General features: G+C 40.2%; 1 protein-coding gene across 1 annotated transcript in view; it reads right to left on the reverse strand.

The window, feature by feature from the left end:
- SMCHD1 (structural maintenance of chromosomes flexible hinge domain containing 1) overlaps nt 1-24,103 on the reverse strand; it is a 143,319-nt gene that overhangs the window by 45,252 nt on the left and 73,964 nt on the right. The window contains exons 18-30 of the mRNA XM_090039751.1: nt 23,364-23,441; nt 23,157-23,276; nt 21,617-21,761; nt 21,303-21,399; nt 17,988-18,060; nt 17,009-17,148; nt 14,415-14,549; nt 10,194-10,421; nt 8,722-8,870; nt 6,629-6,717; nt 5,292-5,407; nt 4,276-4,443; nt 2,687-2,812 (exon numbers count right to left, since the gene is read on the reverse strand). Coding sequence (XP_089895877.1) covers nt 2,687-2,812; nt 4,276-4,443; nt 5,292-5,407; nt 6,629-6,717; nt 8,722-8,870; nt 10,194-10,421; nt 14,415-14,549; nt 17,009-17,148; nt 17,988-18,060; nt 21,303-21,399; nt 21,617-21,761; nt 23,157-23,276; nt 23,364-23,441 — 1,664 coding nt within the window. The remainder of the gene's footprint in view (nt 1-2,686; nt 2,813-4,275; nt 4,444-5,291; nt 5,408-6,628; nt 6,718-8,721; nt 8,871-10,193; nt 10,422-14,414; nt 14,550-17,008; nt 17,149-17,987; nt 18,061-21,302; nt 21,400-21,616; nt 21,762-23,156; nt 23,277-23,363; nt 23,442-24,103) is intronic.

The following is a 24,103-nucleotide window of genomic DNA, read 5'->3' on the forward strand; positions in this document are numbered from 1 at the left end:
CAAAATTAATCATTTGGATTGCATGAGAAGATGTACACAGGAAATTATGCTTGTAATTAAAGATATTGCATTTATTTATTTAATGGAAATATTGATTAATTTGCATCCACTGGTTTCCTGTTCTGATGGAGTCATGCAGATTTTTGGTGATACTTATTTACAGTACAGAAGTAGTATCCTACCCATCCTGCAATTGTGCGAATAGCCAACTAAACAGGCCTGAGAGATGTCAATTAGCTTCCATGCATGTATTTTAAAAGAGAGCTAGTACGAGCCATCTTTTTGTCAATAATTAGGAGTCAATCTGAATTTAAGACAGAACTTTTTGTTTACTGTACACAAACCCCTCTCTTTGCAATGGTGCAGCCATGTCCAAAATTGAATCCTTATGTGCCTCTGATTTGGGCACAGACTACCAAAAATCCTTCTCCTGCTGTAATATGGGGCCAGTCTATTCATAATTCCCTCCTCCAGACTCTGACTCCTTTTTCTTTGGAAATTTATAGGTTGTGCACCAAGAAAAGTACAATTCACAACCTGCAGAGGTTTAAAATTTGAACCTGGTTGAACTGAGATTCACAGGCTGAAAATTAAACAGGCATAACTTCTACTATTTCTGTGAAGACTTGTCCCGGGAAGCCATGTAAAAGGCTATTCTACATGTCCAGATATGCTCCAGGGTGAAGGAAAACAAGTGAGGCCAGAGAGCATTATGAATACTGCTGTACAGAAGAAAAATCTCAGCAAACACTTTGGGCAGGGTGGACAGGCAAAAGCGACAAGGTTTACAGCAGGGATTGACAACCCCTGGCATACATGTAAAAGCCTGGCACGTGAGGCCATTTTGCTCAGCACACCACAGCTGGCTTGGGCTCTGGGCATCTGCTGCTGGCTACAGAGCCTGGACTGCTTGTAGCAGGAAGTGGGAAGGCTGCAAGCCCTGCTGCAAGCAACCCAGGCTCTGTGGCAGGCAGCAACGGCCTGCCCAGAGCACAAACCCAGCCACTTCCCTACCACAGCCTCGAGACAAACATGCAGCCACTGCTAGCTGTAAGAGCCCGGGCTGCTTGCAGCAGGTGGTGGGCAGGCTGTAACCAGTGCACCGGGGTCTGGAGCTCCAGTCTAGCTCCATGGCTGGCAGTAGCTACACAGCTACATCAGGGTGCATGGCAGGGAAGGGGCTGGGGCAGCGCCACCAGAACAAGGATTGGGCCCCTTGGAGCTCCCCCACCATCTGCCCCGGTACGCCAATATCCTATGAGTCCAGTTTGGGGTGCTTTTGGCACTCCACCTAAAAAATGTTGTTGATCCCTGGTTTAGAGCCCCATTTTTGTAATGTTTGCTCATTAACAATATACTTTATTTCTTTGTGAAGCAAATGTTTGTTTTAGTCTTTGAGGCTTGGACCTTCTGGAGTTTGCCCTGAACAGGCTGAAGGGACATTTCTCTGTGAGAACCCTCATGCTCCTGATCAAGCCTCCCATGACAAAGTCAAAGCTTTAGGAAAAAGGAGAGGCCTCAGCATGACCTACTGAATCAAAAGCCCTATTCTCTATCAGCTTCTGACAGCAGGACATAACTTCTTCTCAAAAGCTTTGAAAAGCTCCTCCTAGACCTAGTTCAGTGCTTACAAGCTACCTCTACTGCTGTGGAAGGCCAGGGATCCCTCTACTATCATCTCTCTCTAGTGGAATTAGTGGATTAGAGCCTCAATTGTCAGCTGAGAAGTCATCAGGGAGAAGGAAGAGAGGAGCTAAGGTTGAAATAGAGTCACAAAACAAATTAGTTGGGAGGGAATGAGCCATCAACTTACTCTATCAAGAACAGAATTTTTGGTGGCCTGAGTTGAAAGGAGGTATGTAGTTCTGGAGCCTCCAACAATAACATTGGACTACCTCCAACTGTACAGATGAGAGATATTACACATTTGTAACAAATGAGAAGTTGGACAACAGAAAAGAACATCTAAAAACAACATAAGCAAAACTATTGGACAAAAAGAGGATTAGCCAACTTCATGTGGACCACAGTATTAATCAAAAGATTACTCACATTTTATATTACTTCTATAAGCACTTGTGCTGGCTACTGCACACTGAGCTCCCTTCCCATACATACCTCCAAAATCTCTCAGTGGCAACCATAGTTATGTGTAAGCAATTACTAAACTTGTTCCCCTTCATCCCCAGTGCAAAGAGCCATAATAGACTAATTAGAAGTTAGATATAAGGAAGCCAGAGTTTAGGTTGCCTAGTAACTCCATGTTAATGATAGGCAGAGCTCAACAGACCAGCCTGAGAACCACTGGACAAACTTAATGGCTATTCTTTATTGTTTAGGCCAGACTGCTTTAAATGAGAACCTGCAAATTAAGATAAGAAGAAAGAGACAAGGGAGACGTTGCAGGAAAAAAACAATGAAAGCCAAAGGAAAAAAAAAAGTTAACTGGATATTATAATGCATTAATTTTAATAGCACTTCACTATTTCCTCAAACTTAAAAAAGGAACCTGTGATGCGTAGAATTATATATTATTAGCGTAAAAGAATACTCTACTTCATAATTCCTTGATGCTTACTTTTAGGGGAAACTGAATACAAGTGGAGAGAGGTGATACAGCTATGGCTTGGTATTTATTTAAGAGCTCTGATATACAGAAGCTCACTGGATATCTTCTAAGGTTTACCTTTACGATGTTTGCCTTTGTAAGACTGATTTTGACATTTGATTCAGGAGATGGGTTTCCCCACTGATCACAGAGCTGAACTATAAGAGGCTTCTGCAGTTCTCTGCCATTAATCACTGAAACAGGCTGTAAGAAAAACAAGTACACATTTTACTTTATTCTAAACAAAACATTTCAAATACTCATAATGGGGGAGAGATCATCCATGATCAAACAACCAATTATGATGCTACACTTCAGAACTCCAGATCAGCTGGTGTTTCCAGAGCTGTTACCATTCAAACATTTTCCTGATGTAGGGTAGGAGCTGTTTTTTACTATCTTAGAAAAACAGTACATCAGAAGTAAAAGCAAAAATAAGAGAAAGCAGGACTGCCAACAAGTGCCACTGATCAAGGAAAAAATTCTTTCACGTAGGGGTAAGGTTAGCTAGGATGCCAAGCAACAAACCTAAATGGTCTCCAAAGTCCATATACAAGAGGAATAACTCACTACTTGCGAGATAGGAAGAGTAAGATATAGTAAAAGCTGTATGAACCGGCATTTTACTAACTGGAATACTCGTAACCAGAATTTCCAATATCCCCCAATATAAATCCAGACTTTAGCAACTGGAATCTCAGCCGAGTCTATATGGCATGTGCATCAAATATTTCTGTTGTTTACATTAGTTAGTGACACTGCTGACAGACAAGCTGCTGGGAGCCCTTCTAGTTGATATGTGCATAGGTGGAGGGAGAAAAAAAAATTGGGGAGGGGGACGGAGGGAGGGATCTGTGCAGGGCAGGGCAGGCTGCTGTGGGTTAGGGCCAGGTCAGTGCTGGGCTCCTCCCAGTGCGGGTGCCCATGCTGCGCTCCTGTCTTCCTTGATAGGTATAACTCTCAGATAACCAGAATTTTTAGATAACTGGCACCTCTTTTGCTGGCTAGCAAAGCTTTTACTATAGTTTGAATAACAAGATAATCTGGAACAAAGTGTCATTAAATTTAAATGCAAGTCTTAGTAGATATATTTGTAAACCAAATACTACTTTTAGAAGTCAGCTGATTTTAACCTGGGGTGGGAAATTATTTTGGCTAGCCAGCCACGTAATGAGTTTTGGTGAGCTGTCAAGAGTTGCAAACAAAATCTTTCAGAAGATATCATTTAAACAAAATATAGATTAAAAAAAACAAACCACATACTAAAAATCAAACATCTACCATACCCTATTTTAATTTTATTTAAAAAAATAATTTTTGTCGTGATTTTTGTGTAGTGTATATAGAGGTGTGTGCATCATAGCTCAAAATGTCTTACTCTTGTATATTGTGCATTCTGGCATGTGTGTGTGGGGGAGAATGTGTGTGTGCATGTGGGGGGCTCCTCACATGCTAGGTTGCAGGAGCTGGCCGGGCGGCGCAAAGGTTGTGGGCAGCAGAGGTCGACCAAGCAGGGCGGTACAGGAAATACTGAATATTTTATGTTGAAAATGTAACTTTTAATGTTTCTTCTTACACTCCAAATTGCTCTGGACTTTTAAAAAATAAAAGGCAAGAAAGCTGCTGAATTCAACCCTTTGGATCAGAATTAAAAGAAATAGACTAACCTCTTCTAACTCTGGCCAGTCCACAAGGTGCAGTTTGGCTGGAGGTCCAGCAGTCAAATTTATTCTGAGGAAATCAGAAAACTCACGCCAAGCAAAACATAATTCTTTGCTTTCAGGTGGACCTGGTTTAAACTTAATACCTTTTACTGTAATGGTTTGTGTACTGTCCTATTAAGAAATATAACAACATCTGATTAATAAAGGCAAATGCAAAATATACTTTGATTTTTAATATATAACATAAGATGTCATAATATTTATGTATATTACAGGAACCTGTATTTTTTGTACAGTCTAAGACTTCAGCTCAATTCACCATCAGGTCCACAAATGGACTGAGGATCTCCATCTGTTAAACCTTAATTACCAACTATTGATTTACTACAATGAATACGAAAAACTTCCTAAACCTGTACACAAATGAAGCCTTACAGAAAAAGGAATTCTCTCATATAACTGAGGCAATATAAAACAAAGAAATGAGAATGCTCCTAGTAAACATAGGAGTAAATCAACTTATTTTCAGTGCAAGTCCTAGTACAAACTCATCTGGTCTTACAGGCTAGATGAGTGGTAGGGCTCCAGTCTGTGGGCTGGAGAAGACCCACAGACCAGCCCTACATCCTGGTTCTGCAGAAGGGCCCCAGAGCTGCTGCTATGGGGCAGTGTTGTACATGGCAGCCACTATACCATTCTACTTCGTTGCACCGTGCCATCCAGCACGCCCTGCAGGCTGCCTGTGGGTTACTCTGACACCCACCGGCAGCAGCAGGGCCAGATGAGATGACTCTATGGGTTAGATCCAGCCAGCAGACTGTGTCTTTGATACCCTTGTACTAGCATATGTAGCAGATACACCCCCCCCATATACATACACACACACACTTTTTTTTTTTTTTTTTAAACCAAACCTCCCTACACTCAAAACCAAGAGTACTGAATGAGAAAGTTGCTTAAAAATGAACTGGCAACTAGAAAGAAGAGGAAAAGATTTAAAAAAAAAAAAAAAAAAGTACCTGCCAAGTCATTTTCACATTTGATTTATCAAGCCCACTCCCAGAAATCCCCAAGGAATTTATATAAGAGGCTGCAGTCTGAATCTGATTTCCATACTGATCTGTAACCATTATATCTATGAAAAAGAAGAATGAGTATTTTACAAAAACAAACAAACAACCTGTAGTTGTCTTGAAAAGAACATGGTACATAGTATGAATATGTATATAGTACAAATGTAATATTTATAAATAGGTTTGGAATCCTGAAAAATGCATTCATTTACTATGTCCATACCAGACAAAACTCCTCTTTCCTCATTCACAGAAGATAGTCTTTTACTTGCCATACAACTAAGATAAATCTTTTAATAATGTGGTAACCTGCTAGAACACTGACACAACCAGCTGCTATACATTTTTTTTCTTGCCTCAGATAAGAGTTTTAATTTCATAACTAACTATAATTTCTCCAAATGTCCTTAGTATTTCTAACCTGTATAAACTATTTAAGGAGATACTGTACAGTTCTGATTACAAGTCTACTTTCTTTGCTTCTGAAAGAACCATACAAATACCTTTTACTTGATGATTTGATTCTCCTGCGGAATTGTGTAACGGTAAAGCCATTGGTAGTTACACCAACTTGCTTTCTGGAAAGAAGTTATTTTTCCTAAAAATTTACCCGAAAGCATGAGGTCAACTTGTAAGTGGAAAATGCAGCGTTATTATCTCATGTTCTTAGAGCACCTTGAGGTAATTTTAAACAAATCAGCAATTTAAAATTATATTCATACTACAGAAGATGTCACCAGCATCTAACAAATTAATATAATGTAGTATTAAGATGGCAGTCTTTGGTGTCGACCCACAGAACTCCTTGGATACAAACATTTGTAGTGCTAAAGACCAAGGAAACTTAAGCCATCAATATCTGCATAATGCTGTCATTGCAGTAAGTTAAAAGCTATGTAAACAACCTGATGAGCACTGCAAAACCTGATCTCCCAAAGATGCCTCTTATACTTACAAGTAAACAGCCTTAGCTGTCAAGAAAGGCCAGATTTCTTAAATAAAGACTGGAAAAAATAATCAAATAACAAGTTCTTTCTAATAATATGAGAAGGAATGTCAAGTAGGCTAGAAATTCACATTTAAAGCGAATTTTAGTAAAAGATGATTGTAAACTTCAAAACATTTTCATTTTTAGAGAACTTCTTTTCCATAACAGGAACATAAAGATCATGCAGATACTTCACACTATGTAGTAATTTATATAGATAAGAGAACACTGAATTGTTATAAAACACAGTTGTTATTAAATCCAGCAATGAAATGTAGGTTCTGCAAGTACATACCAATTTCACTCTGCAGTTCTTCACCCATCTGCATGGTATTTGGCCCTTTTAATTTGCACTTAATATGTTTGGGTTCATCTGGAAGTGGTCTGGATTAACATACAAAAATTGGTTGACAGAAGTTCCAAATATACAGGCAAAGATTACTTCACAGATCACAGAAATTAATATTTAGCAAAGAACAGATAACCTAGTAACAACAGACAAAAGGCAATTTAGAAGAGCACTTGTAAAACAGTTGTGCCCCAAGTTTTTTCCCCACTGTCTTACTGCTTGTCCCAAGAACAGAGAGGTTGCCTTGGGATAAAGTCCTTATCCCCACAAGCACTAGCTACACTGCCTTTATACTGTACCCCACAGCTTCAGCAAGCAAATCTCTGTCAGCTCTAGGTGGCCTCCCTTTTGTGTTGTGGAAGGTATTTTAGGTCAGCCACTCCAAAGAGTGAGCTAACCTAAAATATCATTCACTCAGAGATCACTATTTCCATAGGCAACCAATAAGGTGATAAACAGCAAAAAGATGTATGTAGAAAAAAAGAATTACATAAGCAAAACTGATCTTACATTTGAAAACAGAAAAATAAAACAAATAACCTTTCTTACCCTCTCATCTGGCTACACCCTAGTCCTGCCAGCATTTTTAGACTTCAGCCTTCCTGCTGATTTTACCAGTCCTGGCTTCCAGAGCCTTGGGCCCGTCTCCAGTTTGGGGAAAAATCCAAAAAACCCCAAGCCAGCCCCACCATGAGTACTATATCTACATTCTCACCAGGATCCAGAATGCTTCAGAAACTTCCCTCCCTGGGACATCTGGCATTCCTCTGGCTGATGGGCCATTTCTCTAAGATGCCTTTGCTACAGAGGAGTTAATTTCCTCTTTGTAGGCAGACAATGCCTCAGATGCCCAATCCAATGGGAGTGCAATTACCCTTAAATACGCATTACTCCCTTCCTTAGCTAAACCATGGCCAAATTTATGAAGATAGAGACAGAATAACATAATCTATACAATGATAACAGTAATATAAATAGATACAGCATGTGGGCTTTTGAACAAAACTGCACATGCCATATCAGTAGAACACAAAAAAGAAAACATTCATGACACTCCACAAACCACCCAAAAAGGTGTTCTGAGGACTAATTCATTAAAATCTGAACACTGCTCTGAACCTACGAAGTACTAGAAGTACTCACTAGGGGCATCTACATATATGCTTTACTGAACTGACTAATTAGCTCTGCAGTAAAACGTCACCATCTACATGTGTGGCGCTATTATGCTGGAGTAAAACTAATTAACTCTACCAAAGGATGGTACTGCCCAACACAAGTACTAGCCTACACCTGGAGTTATTTAGTGTGCTGAAACACATGCAGATGGTGACAGGGGCTGTTTGGGGCATGAGGGTGCCACAGGGTGGCTCTGCACTGTAGCACCTTCATGCCCCAGCCAGCCCCTCCACAGTCCACTGAACCAGGGTGGGGCAGCTGCAGGCTGGCACGCTAAACCCCTGAGCACCCAGCTAGCTGTCTCACCTCACCTCAACATGCTGTGGTATCGAGTACATGTGTAAATGCTGTATGTGGGAACAAAAAACTCCAGCGTGAACCATGCTGGAGTTTATTCAGCTGTGCTAATTGCAAATGTAGATGCACCTATTATCATTTAGTTAAGCACTCAATAGCCAGCTGCATACCTCAATTTATCCTTTGATGATGGTAATATTTCTCTTTTGTTGTTATTTTAACAAATAGGGGTCTAATGCTTGTGAACAATTCTGTAATTTGGGCAACTGAAGCTTAGTAAGAAATTTTTAGACACCTTTCCTATAAATTGATTTATATTTGGAAGCGATTACCATGCTACCTAGTAGCATAAAAAAGGTGGAGGGTTCTTCATATGCACCATGTTTTTCTCTACAATCACTATTTGTACATTAAGACACAATAACAAAACTTCTGCAATCTTCTGCTCTTTTATTAAATGCTTTCGTATCTTGCCACCCTTATGAGAACACTGGGTTTTTAAAGTACAGTAATACAATCTTTCACAGCAGCATTATCAATAGGATACATTTAAAAGGACAAACCTGACTGTAAATGCACTCTCCAGAGATACATGATCATCAAGGTATGTAATTAGACAATAACGTACATCTTTTATAGACGTTGGCACTTTTACATCTGGTAACAGTCCCTGAATCAAGTGTTCTCGGTTAATCCTGGGTGTCCAGTTAACCTAAAAATGTTTTTTTCATAAAAACTTGTTAGATCACATTCTTCATTTAAGTCAGTGCATAATGGTTTTCACTTCTGCTGTTTAGTTTTAGGATTAAGAGTCCTAGGGTTTTCCAATAAGCTATGCTGTTCACATAGATATAGAAGTTTACTCTAAAGAGAGCTTACATTCATTATTCCCTACTATAAAGTTGTCATGGTAACAGGGCAATACTGTAAAACCTAACAAAGACAAAACGTCTAATTTAATTCAGTGGCACTCTGCCTTGGTATCAGGTCTCATATCTATATAGAAGAGGAGGAACATCGGAAGGGAAACAGATTCTTTATGAAAGAATCAATTTGACCTAGGACTTGTGATGGAGAGAGAGCCCTCACATCTCAGTGAGTTGCTGATGTATAATAAGAATAAATACACTGTACTTGTGGCACTCTGGAAGACAGTAATCTTGGCTAAGATGTTTCATACTGACATTGTATTGCTATTAATCCCCAAAATAGTGTTATGCATATTACACAGCTTGCTCAGTTGGGTTCTTTTACACCATATGAACACAGCTTTAATACTCCATTTGATTTTGAAAAAGTGATCAAACATTTATTAAATGAGAAAGGCAATATAGTAATCTTGCTGTGCTTGTGTAGTCATTTTAGTTTCTCAAGTTACTTTAGCTGTAATGGAGCTAACATTTTAGAACAGGGATATCCAGCTGGCAGCTCATGGGCTGCACATTGTCTCTGGGAGGTTAACCTAGAGACTCTAGATTCCTGATCCAGGCGCCACTCCCATCACCCCTCCCATGGCATCTGCCACCATCTCCATGCCTCAACTCCCTCTTCCTGCTTTCACTGCCTGTCCCCACCCTTGGGGACAGAGTGAGACAGCATGGTCCACAGAACTAAGGGAATCTGCAGCTGAGCACCAGGAAAGACGAGGAAATCTGATGCAGCATGTCAGCACAGTATGGAGGCATTGTGGGGGGGGGAGGGGCGGGCGCAGTAGGTGTGTCCACACAGCACAGTGCGCAAAGCATAGGAATGGTGCAGTTGGGTGGTGTGCAATGCATGGGTCATTAACAATGGAGGGGTGCCCACCATGGTTTATGGCCCAGGAGAGCATGCAACCCCACAGTAGTTTGTATGGCTGGGGGGGGAGGGCAGGGGGGTGCATACAGTCCCTAGCCTCTTAGAAGTCGGACAGCCATGTTTTAGAGAAAGAAACCCTTGTAAGGAAGCCAATATATTTTTTGTTTTCATACTGTTGATTCTATTAAATAGGTCTAATTTACTCGAAGTTTGTGAAAGTTAAGTTTCCTTAACCTACCTTAATTTTTTCTGCTACAGTTGAAGTGATATTGATCTCTCTTTCTCCTTCATCATACATTTGAAAGATAAGGTTGTGCACAACATCCCCAGCAATCCAATTAATTTCATCCTGATGTTTGATTTGAATAGCTTTTTGTCCTTCTACACTTAAGATCTGCAATCTTGCAACATGGCTGCTGGGGAGCAGTTTAATAGTCTTTTCTATTGGTGGCACATTTTTACAACTCTAGGAATGGCAAAAACATTTAAAGTGACATTACAGATGTGAAAAACATACCTGAACATTTTTTTAAATATATTACCAAGTTTCACTCTTCACTGCAATTGGTAAGAGTTACTGAATTTCACTGATCTGAAAATAACTAAGATCAGATCCTGGCTTATTGGTGGCAAATCAAAACAATGCTCTAAAACAGGGATTGTCAACTGGGCGTAAGTGTTCTCCTGGGGGGTACTTTGAAAAGTCCCAGGGAGTGGGTGGGTATAGTGTTGCCACCCCATGCTGCTGCCTCACAGGAGCAGAGCTAGCACACAGCAAGAGCAGGGCTGCACAGATGCTGTGCTGCCACTGCTCACCATACCCTTGCTCCGTGTCTGGCTGCTTGCCCCCCCTGGGGGGGTGTACATTTATTAAAAAGGGGGCCACCAGGGGTACACTTATTAAAAAAGGTTGAAAACTCCTGCTCTAAAATACCAAACTTAATTTTACAAATTAAAAAACATACTGTTTTTAATAAGGAAAACAGAATAAAACTGCTACAAAAAAGGTTTTCATAAACTTACAAGTATGTTATGAGAAAGCATAAACACTAAAAAGGCAGGATTCCTAAACATTTGTTTTTAGAGGCAATGTTCACAGCAACTCCCATGAACATCAGTGGGATCTGTAGGATTCAATACCCTTGGGGAAAAAAAAATGTGCAGTTTGTCCTTGTTGCCAGGATTATTTATTCATTTTTTCTAATAATTCTTTAATATAAAGTGTATAAAAGATGTTGATGAGTTCTGGTTTTCTGGATGCCTGCTTACTTTAAAAAGTGCAAACCGATATCCTGTATGTAGAAGAGACAACTTAGGCACCTAAATCTAGATGTGGATTTTAGGTTGAAAATTCCAGTATCAAATAACAGACTTTTCAGTGAATCTTAAGTCTAGAGGATAGCCAGGATTTAAGACATGTCTCTTTAGTATTCCTATTAGCAATCCCACTGTTCAGTGTGCCTCTTTAGGATGGGAATCCTAAGTCTAGGGGCACCCATACACATGCTGGATGCCTGTTCCAACATGCTAATTATCACTCTATTACTTGAGTCCGCTAATGTTAATTAACATGCTCTGGCAGCTTGTGTCACATCTATTCAGCATCCCCCTGCATCAAAATGTCAGCAGGGGTGCTTGAACTAAAGCCTTTCACTCTAGAACACATGTAGAGACACCCTTGGTACCTAGCTTTCTCCATGTAAAAGGCCATTAAGGCATCTCATTTTTAGCTATGACAGTATTTAGCATTATCGAGCCTATGTTCTTTTTTTTAATTTTGCCCTCATGTCATTGAGGACATGTTCCCATGCTTACATCAAGGCCCCAAATATTGATGTAGAAGACTAATTTGATTAATCCAGATTCAGGGTGAATTTTCCAGGATAGCTAGCATCTAGGACAGACAACCACACCAAGATCCTACCAAATGCAGTGAGAACATTTAGTCAAACCCCCATGACAAGCAGTAGAACAGATACATATCTAAGTAGAAAAGAAAACTAAAATTTTACTGATTTGTTGTATGAAATGGGTACATGGGTGTTACTCTCTTGAAAGCTTGAAAAAGCATGCTAAGAGAGACAGTGGGAGAGAGTTTGAGGGAGGGAAGAGTTCAGCATAACAGGTTTTATCTTGATATCTTCATGTTTTCATTTTAGTTATGAAGTTAAATGTGACAATGGCTGTGAATAACAGTAAATGTCTTTGAACCACAAAGTAATACCCACCCCCTCTGAGTACTGAGAGGAATATTATAGAAGGAGAAATTAAAATAGACAATGAGGGTACCTAACAATAATAGTGAAGTAAAAAGCATTAAAACAATCAAAAAAAAACAACAACTCATCAACATAATATAAATAACAAATCTGGGAGGAAAAAAACCTTTTGGCTTCTATAAAAACATTGCTATTACTGAGTCTTCTTAATTTATAGACTGCAAGTCAAAGTCATGCTCTGAAACAGCCATCATAATCATTTCTTGCAGCTCACACGGAGCTGTCCAAAGCAGGCACAGGAAACCCCAGGCAGGCTGTGAGCGGCTGCAGCGTGGGGCACTGGGTACAGGGCAGGCAAGGGGCCACTTTTTGCCCCATGCTCAGCACCAGCTTGTAACCTGGCCCTGCTGCCAGCCTGGGTCCCACGCTGGCTCTGGGCTTGCCCGCTGGGGCTGCATGGAGCAACAGCAGCTGCAGCCCCCCTGTTTGCCATGCCGGGCAGTGTTTGTCACCGATGCCTCTGGTCTGCCCAGCATCCAAGTGAGCTCCAGGTGGGCAGCAGAAGCCAACACTTCCTGGCGCAGCAAGCTGCGGGGGGGGGGGGGGGGGGGATGATAAACTCATAGATGGCCATCAGATCACCCCTGAGCCTGCATTTTTCCAGGCTAAACAGCTCCATGGCTCTGTCAATTACCGCCTGTTGTCACAAGGTCTGTTTTCCTGACCTCTGATAATGCACGTGGCTCTTCTCTGGACTCTCTCAAGCTTTGCCACATCCTTTTTGGACTGTGGTGCCCAAAACTGGACGCAGTACTCCAGCTGCGGCCTCACCAAGGCCCAGTACAAGGGAAGACTGACATCCCGGGATTTGCTTGAGAAGCATCTATGGATGCAAGCCAGTGTTTTGGTTGCCTTACTAGCTGCTGCATTGTAGGCTCATGTTCATCTTGTGGTCAGTGATCACCTCCAAGTCTCTTTCTTCCGTAGTGTTAGCCAGCGTAGCACTGTTGAGCCTATAAGGATGCTGCAGGTTTTTCCTTCCAAGGTGGAGAACCTTGCATTTTTCAGTGTTAAACACCATCAGGTTCTCATCTGCCCATCTGCTGAGCCTGTCCAGGTCAGCCTGGATTGCCTTCCTGTCTTCAGGTATGGATGCTTTGCCCGAAAGTTTGGTGTCATCGGCGAACTTGGCCAGTCCACTTCTGACTCCAATTTCCACATCATTAATGAAGATGTTGAACAATATGGGTCCAAGGACAGAGCCTTGGGGGACCCCACTGGTTACAGAGCACCATGACTATTGACTTCCATCAATTACCACCCTCTGGGTCCGACCACAGAGTCAATTTCCCAGCCAGCAGATCATGGTGGACCCAAGGCCACAATTGGCCAGTTTTGCCAAGAGGTAGTCATGGGATACCAGATCAAAGGCTTTTTTGAAGTCAAGATACAAGACATCAATCTCTTCTCCCTTGTCCAGGTGATAGGTCACCTGGTCGTAAAAGGAAATCAGATTGGTCAAGCAAGAAACCTGTGCTGGCTATCCCTCAGGATGTTGACTTCGGCCAGTCCATTAAGGATGGCATCTTTAATGAACTCTTCTAAGATCTTCCCTGGGATACAGGTCAGGCTGATGGGCCTACAGTTTGCCAGATCCACTTTCCTTCCTTTCTTGAAGTCAGGTACCACATTGGCCTTCTCCCTCTCCCTGCTGGTGTAGACCAGCCTGGCTCCACAGATCCCTGCCAGCCTGTGCCCTGCTTTGGGCCCACCGGTGCTGGCCCTGGGACATTAGTCCCAAGATGGTGACCTTGGGGCAGGGCACCTGTCAAGGGGCAGGGCTACCCACACGGTCCTTGACAGCCTGCCAAAACTGGGTAAGCAGCCCTTCGCCCAAAATAATTGCCCACCCCTGCTTTATATGAAGTTGACAATCAGCTATTAGATAAAAGCACAACAAAGCCCCAAATGTGCCTAATCTATACAGACATTGGGTGAGCCAGGTCCATCTAGTAATGTGATGCCTCTACTGGATATGCACTGGGCTCTGCACAGGGGAGCAGCAAATTTAAAGTGCTAGGTTTGGGTTTTGTTTTGATTTTTTTTTGGGGGGGGGGGGGGAGGGAGGGGAAGAGGGGGCAGAAAGGTGGTGTCTGTAAGCAGCCTAAAATTTGCAGGCTACAACTTAAATCCATGTTTATACCAGTCTTTCACATTATTGTTCCCTGGTAGTTACTTACAGGTATTTCAATCCTTGCTTTGAGCATCTGGTCCTTTTTTATATTTTGCACATGCACAACTGGTCCAGTTAAAATATTTGTTCCAGCATTACTGCAATCCACAGCATACACAGGAAGTTCTGGAGCACCTAAAAACTATTTAAATGCATAATTAAAGTGTATTTTTTAGAGCTTACTACATTTAAACAAGTATTATTTTTTTTTGCACGTTCAAAAAGGTGTACATGGCTCATAACTAAACAATTAGGTCTCTTCCTTTTAAGAGGTGTGCAGTCTAAAAGCCAGATTTGTTAAACCAAGAAATGACAACTAATAATAGGACAGGTAAGGTTACAACAGAGGTATTCATTTAAAAAGGGAAATATGAGGGGACATGATGGGCACAGCTACATAAGATGTTTACCTTGAACTAGACTAATTAGCTCCACAGTAAACATCTCACATCTGTGTGTACAGGCCTATTAGGCTGCAGGAAACTAATCAACTGCCCAGCAGGATAGTACTGGTAAATACAAGTACTATACTGCTGTGGAGGTTTTTTGTTTTTGTTCAGCACCGCACATGTAGACACTGACACAGTTGGGTGTTTCACAAGGGTGTTTCAGCATGGGTGCTGCCTACTGGCTAGCCCCACACTGGAGCATCCCTGGTGCTCCAGCTAGCCTCTCTGAGCTGGGTTGGAGCAGCTCTGGGCTGGCAAGCTTACTCCTGAGGCCCCCTGCCAGCTAGGGCTGCTCTGACCCAGTTCAACTTGCTGTGGTCTTGGGCACATGTTCCAAAGGGACACCCGGGAGCAATAAACTAGTGTAAATTGTGCTGGAGCTTATTACTTCGTATTAATAATGTATAGAGGCTTGCCCAATGTCTGCTTAGTAACAAAAGGGTAGCTTACAGGTTTAATTTTCAACAGCTCATGTCATAATAATAAAATGTTAGATCCACTACTCATCATCTGAAGAGTTTTGCTAGTATAATTACACTGATGAACCCTTCTAGTTCAGAGATTAATAGTGTTATAAATGCTTTGGATTTGTTTATCCCAGTTGTCCAACTGAAATAATCAAGATCAGCAAAAGCATGTTATGACACATTATAACCTGCCTAATATCTGACTCCCCAGGTAACCTCTCCACTTTTTACCACCCATATTCTTTCCCTTTCCCTCCCCGCCCCACCACAGCACCTTGTCTGCCTTTGCCAATTAACAGCATCTAAGTGAAGTTTTGCTACTGCAAAGGGCTGTTTGGGACTGGGGGGGGGAGCAGAGGGTGATATAGTACACATGTGTATGACAGCCAGGCAGCATGGAGAGTAATTCCTGCAGCTCCTTGCAAGAAAATCTATAGGGCGGGGGGGGCACAGACAATGCATTGGGGGTGGGGTGGGGAGGGACAGGTGACATGTTGGAAGGGGGGGCGCACGCATGCCCCTCCCCGCTAGGATCTGTGTGCCTACAGCTGGCATAGGGGCTGCAGCCTGGCTAGACTGATACAGGCAGGAGCTGCCTCTTTAGCCCAGTAGCCAGGACCCAGAGCAGGAGGGCAGACCAGGGTACCGGGACTTGTTGTTGCCTCTGCTAGGACCCCTGTGCCAGCTGCACTATCCACAACGTGAGGAGTAATGGATGAGGAGGGAGAAGGGGGCTGCTGCCCTCACTTCCTCCCGCTGCCAGCTGTTTGTATGCCAGGCTGAAGCTCTACCCTGCCAGCTCAGTCCAGTTGCCACTGCTGTTACCCTCAGGCCATGGATCTGCCCTTGAGAGAAAGTGGGGTAGCAGGAGCACTGGTGGTCTGAGACAAGTGGCAGCGCCAGCTGGGCCATGGCAGTAGGGTAGAGCTGTGGCCTGGAACCAGAGTGGCTGGTGGCAGGAAGAGGTGAAGTAAGTGCAGCCTTGCCTCCCACCCATTATTCCTTGTGTTGCTGATGGCGCAGGCGCCCCAGCGATGGCAATGAGTCTTGTTGCCCAGGGCAGGTGGCAGCAGGTTGGGAATGAGTGGCACCAGCAGGGTCAGGGGGCTATTTTCTACTTAAACTATTTACTGGGTTGGGACTGGCTGTCGATGTGTACAAATGGACCCTGGTACAAAAAAAGGTTGAGAAACTCTGCTCCATTTGATACACTACTCTGTACATGTCCTTTCACAACAACTGATGAAGTAAGCTTGGGATCAGAGGTTATATGTACCTGATTTACTCAGTCTAGGAGTTGCAAATCTACCCTACCTTCTGTCTGACTTCACACTAACCTGGCTAGCTACCTCTCTTTGCAAAAAAATTCATCATTTATTAAGACTAACAAATTCAAATGAAGACTGTCGATCCTGGGTAAATAAAAGCCCCCCCCATCCCCTCCCCAAACCACCAACACATGCACTCCGGGTTACATGGAGGTCCTGAATATATAAAGCAGGGCTTGGAATATCTTAACATTGTAATTAAATAACTTAATTCCCATATCTTCTCTCTCATATCAGGTTTCTATAGCTCTCATGTTCAGTCAGGAACCTGATTGTGGCTACTGACAGTAAATCTCAATATAGTTAAGCTAGTGTCAAAGCAGAAGCCTATTCTATTGTAAATAAAATTGAACATACCTTACAATGAACTATCAGTTTTGGCTGGGATGTTATATTTCCGGATTCATCTAACACTTCAACTTGGAAGGGGAAAGCAGTCCCATTTTCAATCTTTAGAATTTCAGAATCTGGTTTCACCTTCAACTGATGAGGTGGGCCTATAGATGTACAATTTTAAATGTGTTTACATTTCAGAATGTTACCGGTCATTTGATTTTAGTTTTTCATTGCAACACAGGGAATTTCAAAATCAAGCTGCGAGGGGAGAACACTAAACACAATGCATATTTACACACATATTTACTCCTCTGCCTCCTCTGTAGAGGAGTGGTGGCTCATGCCAAAACTCTTTTGACTTCAAGGGGACCCACATTTTTTATGCCAACATATCCACAGCAGTATGGTAGGATACTGGACTATACTGCGACAGATCTGCTCCATGGCTCAAAAGAATAACTGATGTTAAAGTTGGTAAGTACTTTAACGCTAAAAACTTTGAATCTTAAATCACAAATACAAACGCTCAATACCAAAAGACACTGTTTTCAGTAAAAAACTGAATGGAAAAGAAAGAATTTGTTCACAAGGTAACCTGTGTCATGGAAGGTAGTAGGAGGGTAGCAGACTACCATTTTGGTCCATAAAGACAAAAGAAATATAATATAATACTAAATAATTGTTCAAGAGTATGGAAAAGATTTTCACCATTAAAACACAGAATAAAAATTAAATAAAAAAAATCTTATCACATCCAGTCAGGCAGCCAATTTCTAAGAACTGGTCAGAACTAGAGTTTTGAGGCAACATTCCTAATAAAGAACACACAATTTTCTTTGTATTTCTAGTCTTCAGTTGCTGGTAGGAATAAATAAATCTTAATACCCAGGGTTGACACACTTCTTACATGCAAGGTTTTTTTTAATACTATGTCCCCTCCCAAAAAGATATGATTAACATACTTTATAACATGACATCATTAATCATGCAAAACACTTACCAGGCAGTAATCTGATTTTTAAGACCTGTGAGTCTTCTTTCAAACCAGGAAGAGTAACCTTCAGATTAAAGTTCTAGTAAAAAGAACATTTTAAAGATTAGCCTTGAACAAACACAGATAATACATACATTCAGTTTATATAAATTCCCTCAGATAATTTTGCACATTTATATGGGAGTTGCATGAATTTCTAGAATCCTAGTAATATCTTTTGTATTAAATTGTAAACTAAGCCTGTACCAAAATTAATTTGTGTCATTACTTCCAGAAATATCAATTCTTTTATATATCAACCTGCATTAATCCAGAATCACTACAAATTAACGTAACAGCTTAGATGTATGCGTTAATGGGGGTAAAACCACATGTAAAAATATTATATATATATATTTTAAAAATTGGTATTCAAAACCTGTCTTCATCATTTATCAGCTTTCTGCTTGGAGCAAGACAAAAATGAACGACAGCAAATTCTGACTCTGGCTAGACAATACAGTTAACTCAGTTACCTAAAATTATTTGTAGCTGCTAATTTAAAGTTGTATCACTAAAACTGATCACTATATTAATCCCAGCTCCAATAACCTCAATTTTTTAGGAGTCTGCTCCAAAAGGGAACACTACAGTTTTTAGGTATTTTATATTTTGTAGCCATTTGAAAGTATTTATTTATGCATAAAGTTTCATAAGTATGAAACAAAACAGTCAAACAACTAACTCTAAACACATATATTTTAATAAACTTTTTGGAAATACATCTTCCCTCCATCCCATCCCCAGAGAAGTAAACTATGAACAATAAAAAATCCAAGAACAACTTGTGAAAAACGTTATAGTGAAAACAAAACTGTGAGAGGCAGAAGAAATTGATGACATAAGAGTCCAATTAAGGATCTTGGATACTAGGAAAGCTCTACAATCTGTAAATCTGTAGTAAATTTTAAATTCACTCCAGTCTAACCGTACATGTGATTCCTGTGTGTGTACTGGATAGACGATGTGAAACAAAACTGTCCTCCAACAGAAAGGAGGAAAATTAATATTTAGGTATAACCCCATTCATCCTGCATTGTCCATTTTGCCCTGTAAATAAGGCCAGCTTTAACTTCGGTGCATCTTAAATTTTGAGTCCTTCACTTCCTAAGGCAAACTCTCTTAATTTTTTTGAATAGAATAATGATGAATAACCAATATGTTACTTCAGGTTTTAACTGCATACACGACTTACCATGTATACATATCAGATAACAAAAAAGATGTTCTAAACACACATACACCATACCTAGAGGTTTACTTTCAAACACTCATATTGACCAAATAATAGAAACTTGACATAGCCCAAATAACGGTCATACGCTCCTAGATTTCAGTTTATGAACAAAGAGAAATCCAAAATAAAATTAAGTGGAAAAAATGATAAATGTATTATTTTCTTGCAGTCTAAAGCAGTTGTGCACAGCAAAACGTAACATGTTAACGATGTATGTTACAAAGTAAGGGGATTAAACCATATTACATTTACAAAATACATATTCCTCATAGTCCTCCCTTCTGTCTGTCATCTTTTCCTTTTTCCACCCTTAATTTCTACCTCTTTTGTATGACAGTTCATTGACTAAGGTTTCTTATCTACCTGCCTCTAATTCAGAGCTGTCCAACTTCCAGGCAGTCAGGGACCATATGCCATATGGGCCACATATCCCACCAGGCCACTTGCGTAGCTTGAGTAGCCCAGCTCCCTGCAGTCTCCCAGCTGCGTGCGCCATGCAACACAGGAAGCCTGGCTCTCCCAGGCTGTGCATGCAGCACCTGCCTCCCTTCTCACGGCCACATTAAACCTTCCCCTGCAGTTCAGACTCCCTTCTTTGCTGAGCACACCCCTCAGGCATTCCAGCCCCCTTCTGGCTACAGTGGCAGGAAAAAATGGGGAGGAGGAATGGTGGTTAGACTGAGGACCACGTACTAGCCCTTCAGGGGCTACCAACTGGATGGCCCTGCCTGCTCTAATTCAAATTTCCATCCTTACATCTATCCCCTTCAGCTCCTCTACACATTACATTTACCAGAATAATTGTGGCCTAATCAGAGGGTCCCAGCATGTAGGCTCTTTCCCATCATGGACCTTAAACCCCAAGTTTGAACTCACCACGCTGTCCCAGGGCTGGGGCAGACAACCAGCTGATTGCTTGCACCAGTTCTGGGACAGTTCTGGATTATGCCAGGCTGTTGTTGACACTTGGCTTTTAACTTGGTGGGGAGCTCAGGATCATGATCTTCAGATCCCTCTGCAGCAGCAAGTAGAAAAGATGATTGGGATTGGATTCCTGATTCCACATCATGCCTCCTGCTATGAACGTGTGGCCCCTTATAGACTTAACTTGTTGAGAAGCACAAGCGTTCATAGGCTACAGACTACTTTTTCACACTATGCCAACATAACATTCCTAGCATCTGACAAACTAAGCTGTAGTAGATGAAAGCTCATGCCTTTCTGAACGAGTTAAGTCTATAAGGGGGCGCACCGCCATGCCTTCTATACATTCACATAGTTAGCTAAAAACTTCATCTACAGCTTTGTCATTCTCCACTCTTTTACAAGGCCCCTACAGTTAATCTAGTCAACCACCACATAAATATTATTCATTTGCTTGTGCTGTCACTACTTAAATCTGCATTCCAAATGCCTTCATAAGGTTTCTACACCAAATACAAGCTTGTAATCACAATCTTGCAACAACTTACATTTCTAGTCACTTGTATTCTACTCCCAATTATGTTTTATAACTATTGGCTTTTTTCCTCCTTCCTCACATTTTCAGCTTTACATCTTTCCATATGTCATCAACTATTACTAGGAATAAATATCTTGTTTTCAATGACCATGTGTAAGCTTGCTTCTCTTAAACCACTCTTCTTCCAGCAATCATGCTTGCTTTCTCATCAACAGTCCATAAGTTTCTGACATTTTAAATGCATTATTTCCTATTTTCTGTCTTCCCTAAATTAAGACTTGCATAACTGCAAGAGCTGTAGGTCAAGAAACATGTCTTAATCCAAGGATACAAAACACATTATAAGTATACAGTAACACATCATTTAAAAATAAATATCCATATTCAACAAAAATATTAACTCACATTAAAAAAAAACAAAAAACTTATGGACTCCATTTGGACATCAATATAACAAACAAGCATGTTTGTTAACCAAGATAGTTGTAACCATTCAATTAAAATACCTTATTCAAAACCTGTTTTACATGTAAATAACCATGTGATTTTATTAGATTGATCAAATTTAAATCCACTGGCCTACCTTGCCTTGATAATTATTTACGAGGCCTTTAGCAGTGACACCCTTAATGGTACAATTTTCTTCTTTTGTTATTTCTTCATACCTTAATGTCAAACCACTAAAAAAAAATTAAAACTGAATTAAAGATAGGCAAAGCATTTTAGTTTCCACTAGAATAGAAACTAACACTTATAGGACTATCTGAAAGCAGCAACAAGCAACATTGGTTAATTTACATTAAAAATACATAGTTCACTATTCTGAAACTAAATACATAAATAATTTGTTTATAAAGTTACAAAGAAGGGAGAACAAAATTAGATAAGCTTACTTACCTCGCTTCAAGAATTGGGTCAATATGACTTGTCAGTTGTGTTGTATGACCAAACTCATCTTGCAAATCCAAAGGAATATTAAATGGTACTCCAACTCGAAATGGAGGATCCAAAAGACCCACGGAAAATTTCTCTGGCTTACCCTCTAAGACAGAGAGGAGTATTCATATATTTTTAAAAGGCAGTTGTATTATCTGTATGTATATATTAGATTCTTTTTCATTAAGCCATTGGGCTGGCAGCATATAGTGTTTTTTGGGGGGGAAAAGAGGGAACTTTTTCTAACATACACTTCTATAGCTACGCCGATTATAGGAACAACTTTCCATAGAAGACATTCTTCTTGGGGGGTCTCATCTAATTTGTGGAATTACCCCAGAAGGGAATGTTTTGAATACGTAACATTCTCTGCCTTGCCTTAAGGTTCATTTTTCATTTTTAGGGCTGGATGAACACAGAATTCTCAGCCTGCATTTTTTTAGGGAAGTGTGGCTGGCTTTTTTTCTAGACATCCATGTATGCATAAATAATTACGATTAAAAATTATTTGAACAGAGATGGACATCTTTTATGTGTTCTCTTCCTTCTCAAAAAACACTTCCTTCTTGCAAAAAATCACTGCACGAGAAGAAAAAGTGAATGCTCAGTAACATGGATAACACCAAGTTTGGTGGAACTGTGGACGTTTTGGAGGGCAAGCCTAAGCAGCCTGCTTCACTGACCCCTGGTGCTTTGCTTCCTGATGTGGCTTTGAAAGTCCTGGCATGCAATGAAATCTTGAGGAATTTTCTTTTGGACCCCCATATTTACACATCCTGCTATGCGTATGTCTGGCTGTGCAATTTTTGGGATCCAGAATAAGCATTATTAAGAAGTTTCCAAGTTATAATTAGCCATGTAGAAGTATTATAGATAACATTCTCAAAAAACGGCGAAGTAACTGTTATTTTGGAGCAGATATGGATGCATTAGAATTTATAAGAAGGGAAAATAAGATAAAATATAGTGGAAAATGTTCTTTCCATATTTTGTCTAGCTTCATTTAAACATTATATACATGTATATAAGTTATATACATCTTCTGATTTGCAAGTAGATAATTAAGCATAAAATAAGGATGTTTGATGTTCTGAATATAAAAAAATTCTTATAATAAAAATCCTTAGTAACAGTAAGAGGAAACTCTTAGTGTTGAAACTATTTTCAAGAGAAGCTTATGAGGGTTTAGCTTTGTTTTTCATAGATTTAAGAGTTTTAGGGCTGGATGAAGCATAAGGGCGGAAGCATGAGCTGTAAAACACCAAACTTGGTTGTTCATACAAGGCATCTTTTTCCATTTTACCACTTGATAGCCTCCCATTGTCCTACTTCCCATTTTATCACTATAAAAAGTACTGACTCTATTTTCTTTAACCAAAATAGAATTTATTTTGCAGCTGGTCTTAGGACTACATATCTTTAAATATGATGAATCAGAAATAAGAGTTTAGCATTCATGAAGCATCCAATTCAGGAATACTAATATAAATTGAATTCTTACCTACAATAGTAAACTTAAACATTTTAGATGGTAGAGGCCTTCCTGCATAAGTGCCTGCATTACTTTCATTCACTACCACTTGCAGTTTCAGAGTGTAGCTTCCAAGTTTGTGAATATTTTCTGCATAGAATCAGATACAAATGAAATTAAAAGAAAAAAATATAAAACCGTTAATAAATTGTAGGTACTATTTTAAAGCCAACTCACCCATTTTTTTAAACCAGTAAGGCCATTTTCCTCCATGTTGACTGATATGTGAAATAATTTCCTTATTGCCACTTGAAGCTTAAATAGAAAAAAGGCAATTTAGCTATATAAACTTAGATTTAGTAACACATTGTTATTGTTATTGCAATAAATAATACTTACTAAATACGCGCACATCATTTTTAAAGGGAGAGACAGGTGTTTAGATTCAAATCACACTTATCAAAAAGTAACTTACTGAGAGCTAGGTTCTTAGTAAATTATAATTTGAGGGGAAAATAACCATAAAAATCAACCAAAAATATGATGGGGGGGGAGGGGAGGGAAGAATCTATTCTTCTTTTGCCCAATACTGTTTTTATGGGGGTTTTTAATGGGATATCTGATTGCTTAATACATACATACTGAGTACATTGTGGAACGCTTCTACTGAAAAACAAAACCAAACCAAACCTTCTGGCAAGATGTAACATTACATGATTCAGCCCATTTAAAATGTGAACATTAAATGTTACCACTGTATGTTTATTCATCTGTTCTTGTACCAAATTACATGCATTTCTTCATTAGCCTGCTAGATGTGGCTATATCCAAAATCTACTTGTTCAGTTATACTTATATGAGTTCTAACATTAAAATTCCAATAGTTACTTTTTCTTAAACAGTTAGTATAAAACAGTTTCTCTCAATGAAGATCAGACTTTCTTGTTGGGAAGTATTACCACATTGCTGCTTTTATT

Source organism: Crocodylus siamensis, chromosome 3 (assembly GCF_052110815.1).
Source record: "Crocodylus siamensis isolate JL-2025a chromosome 3, ASM5211081v1, whole genome shotgun sequence".
NCBI classification, from domain to species: domain Eukaryota; kingdom Metazoa; phylum Chordata; order Crocodylia; family Crocodylidae; genus Crocodylus; species Crocodylus siamensis.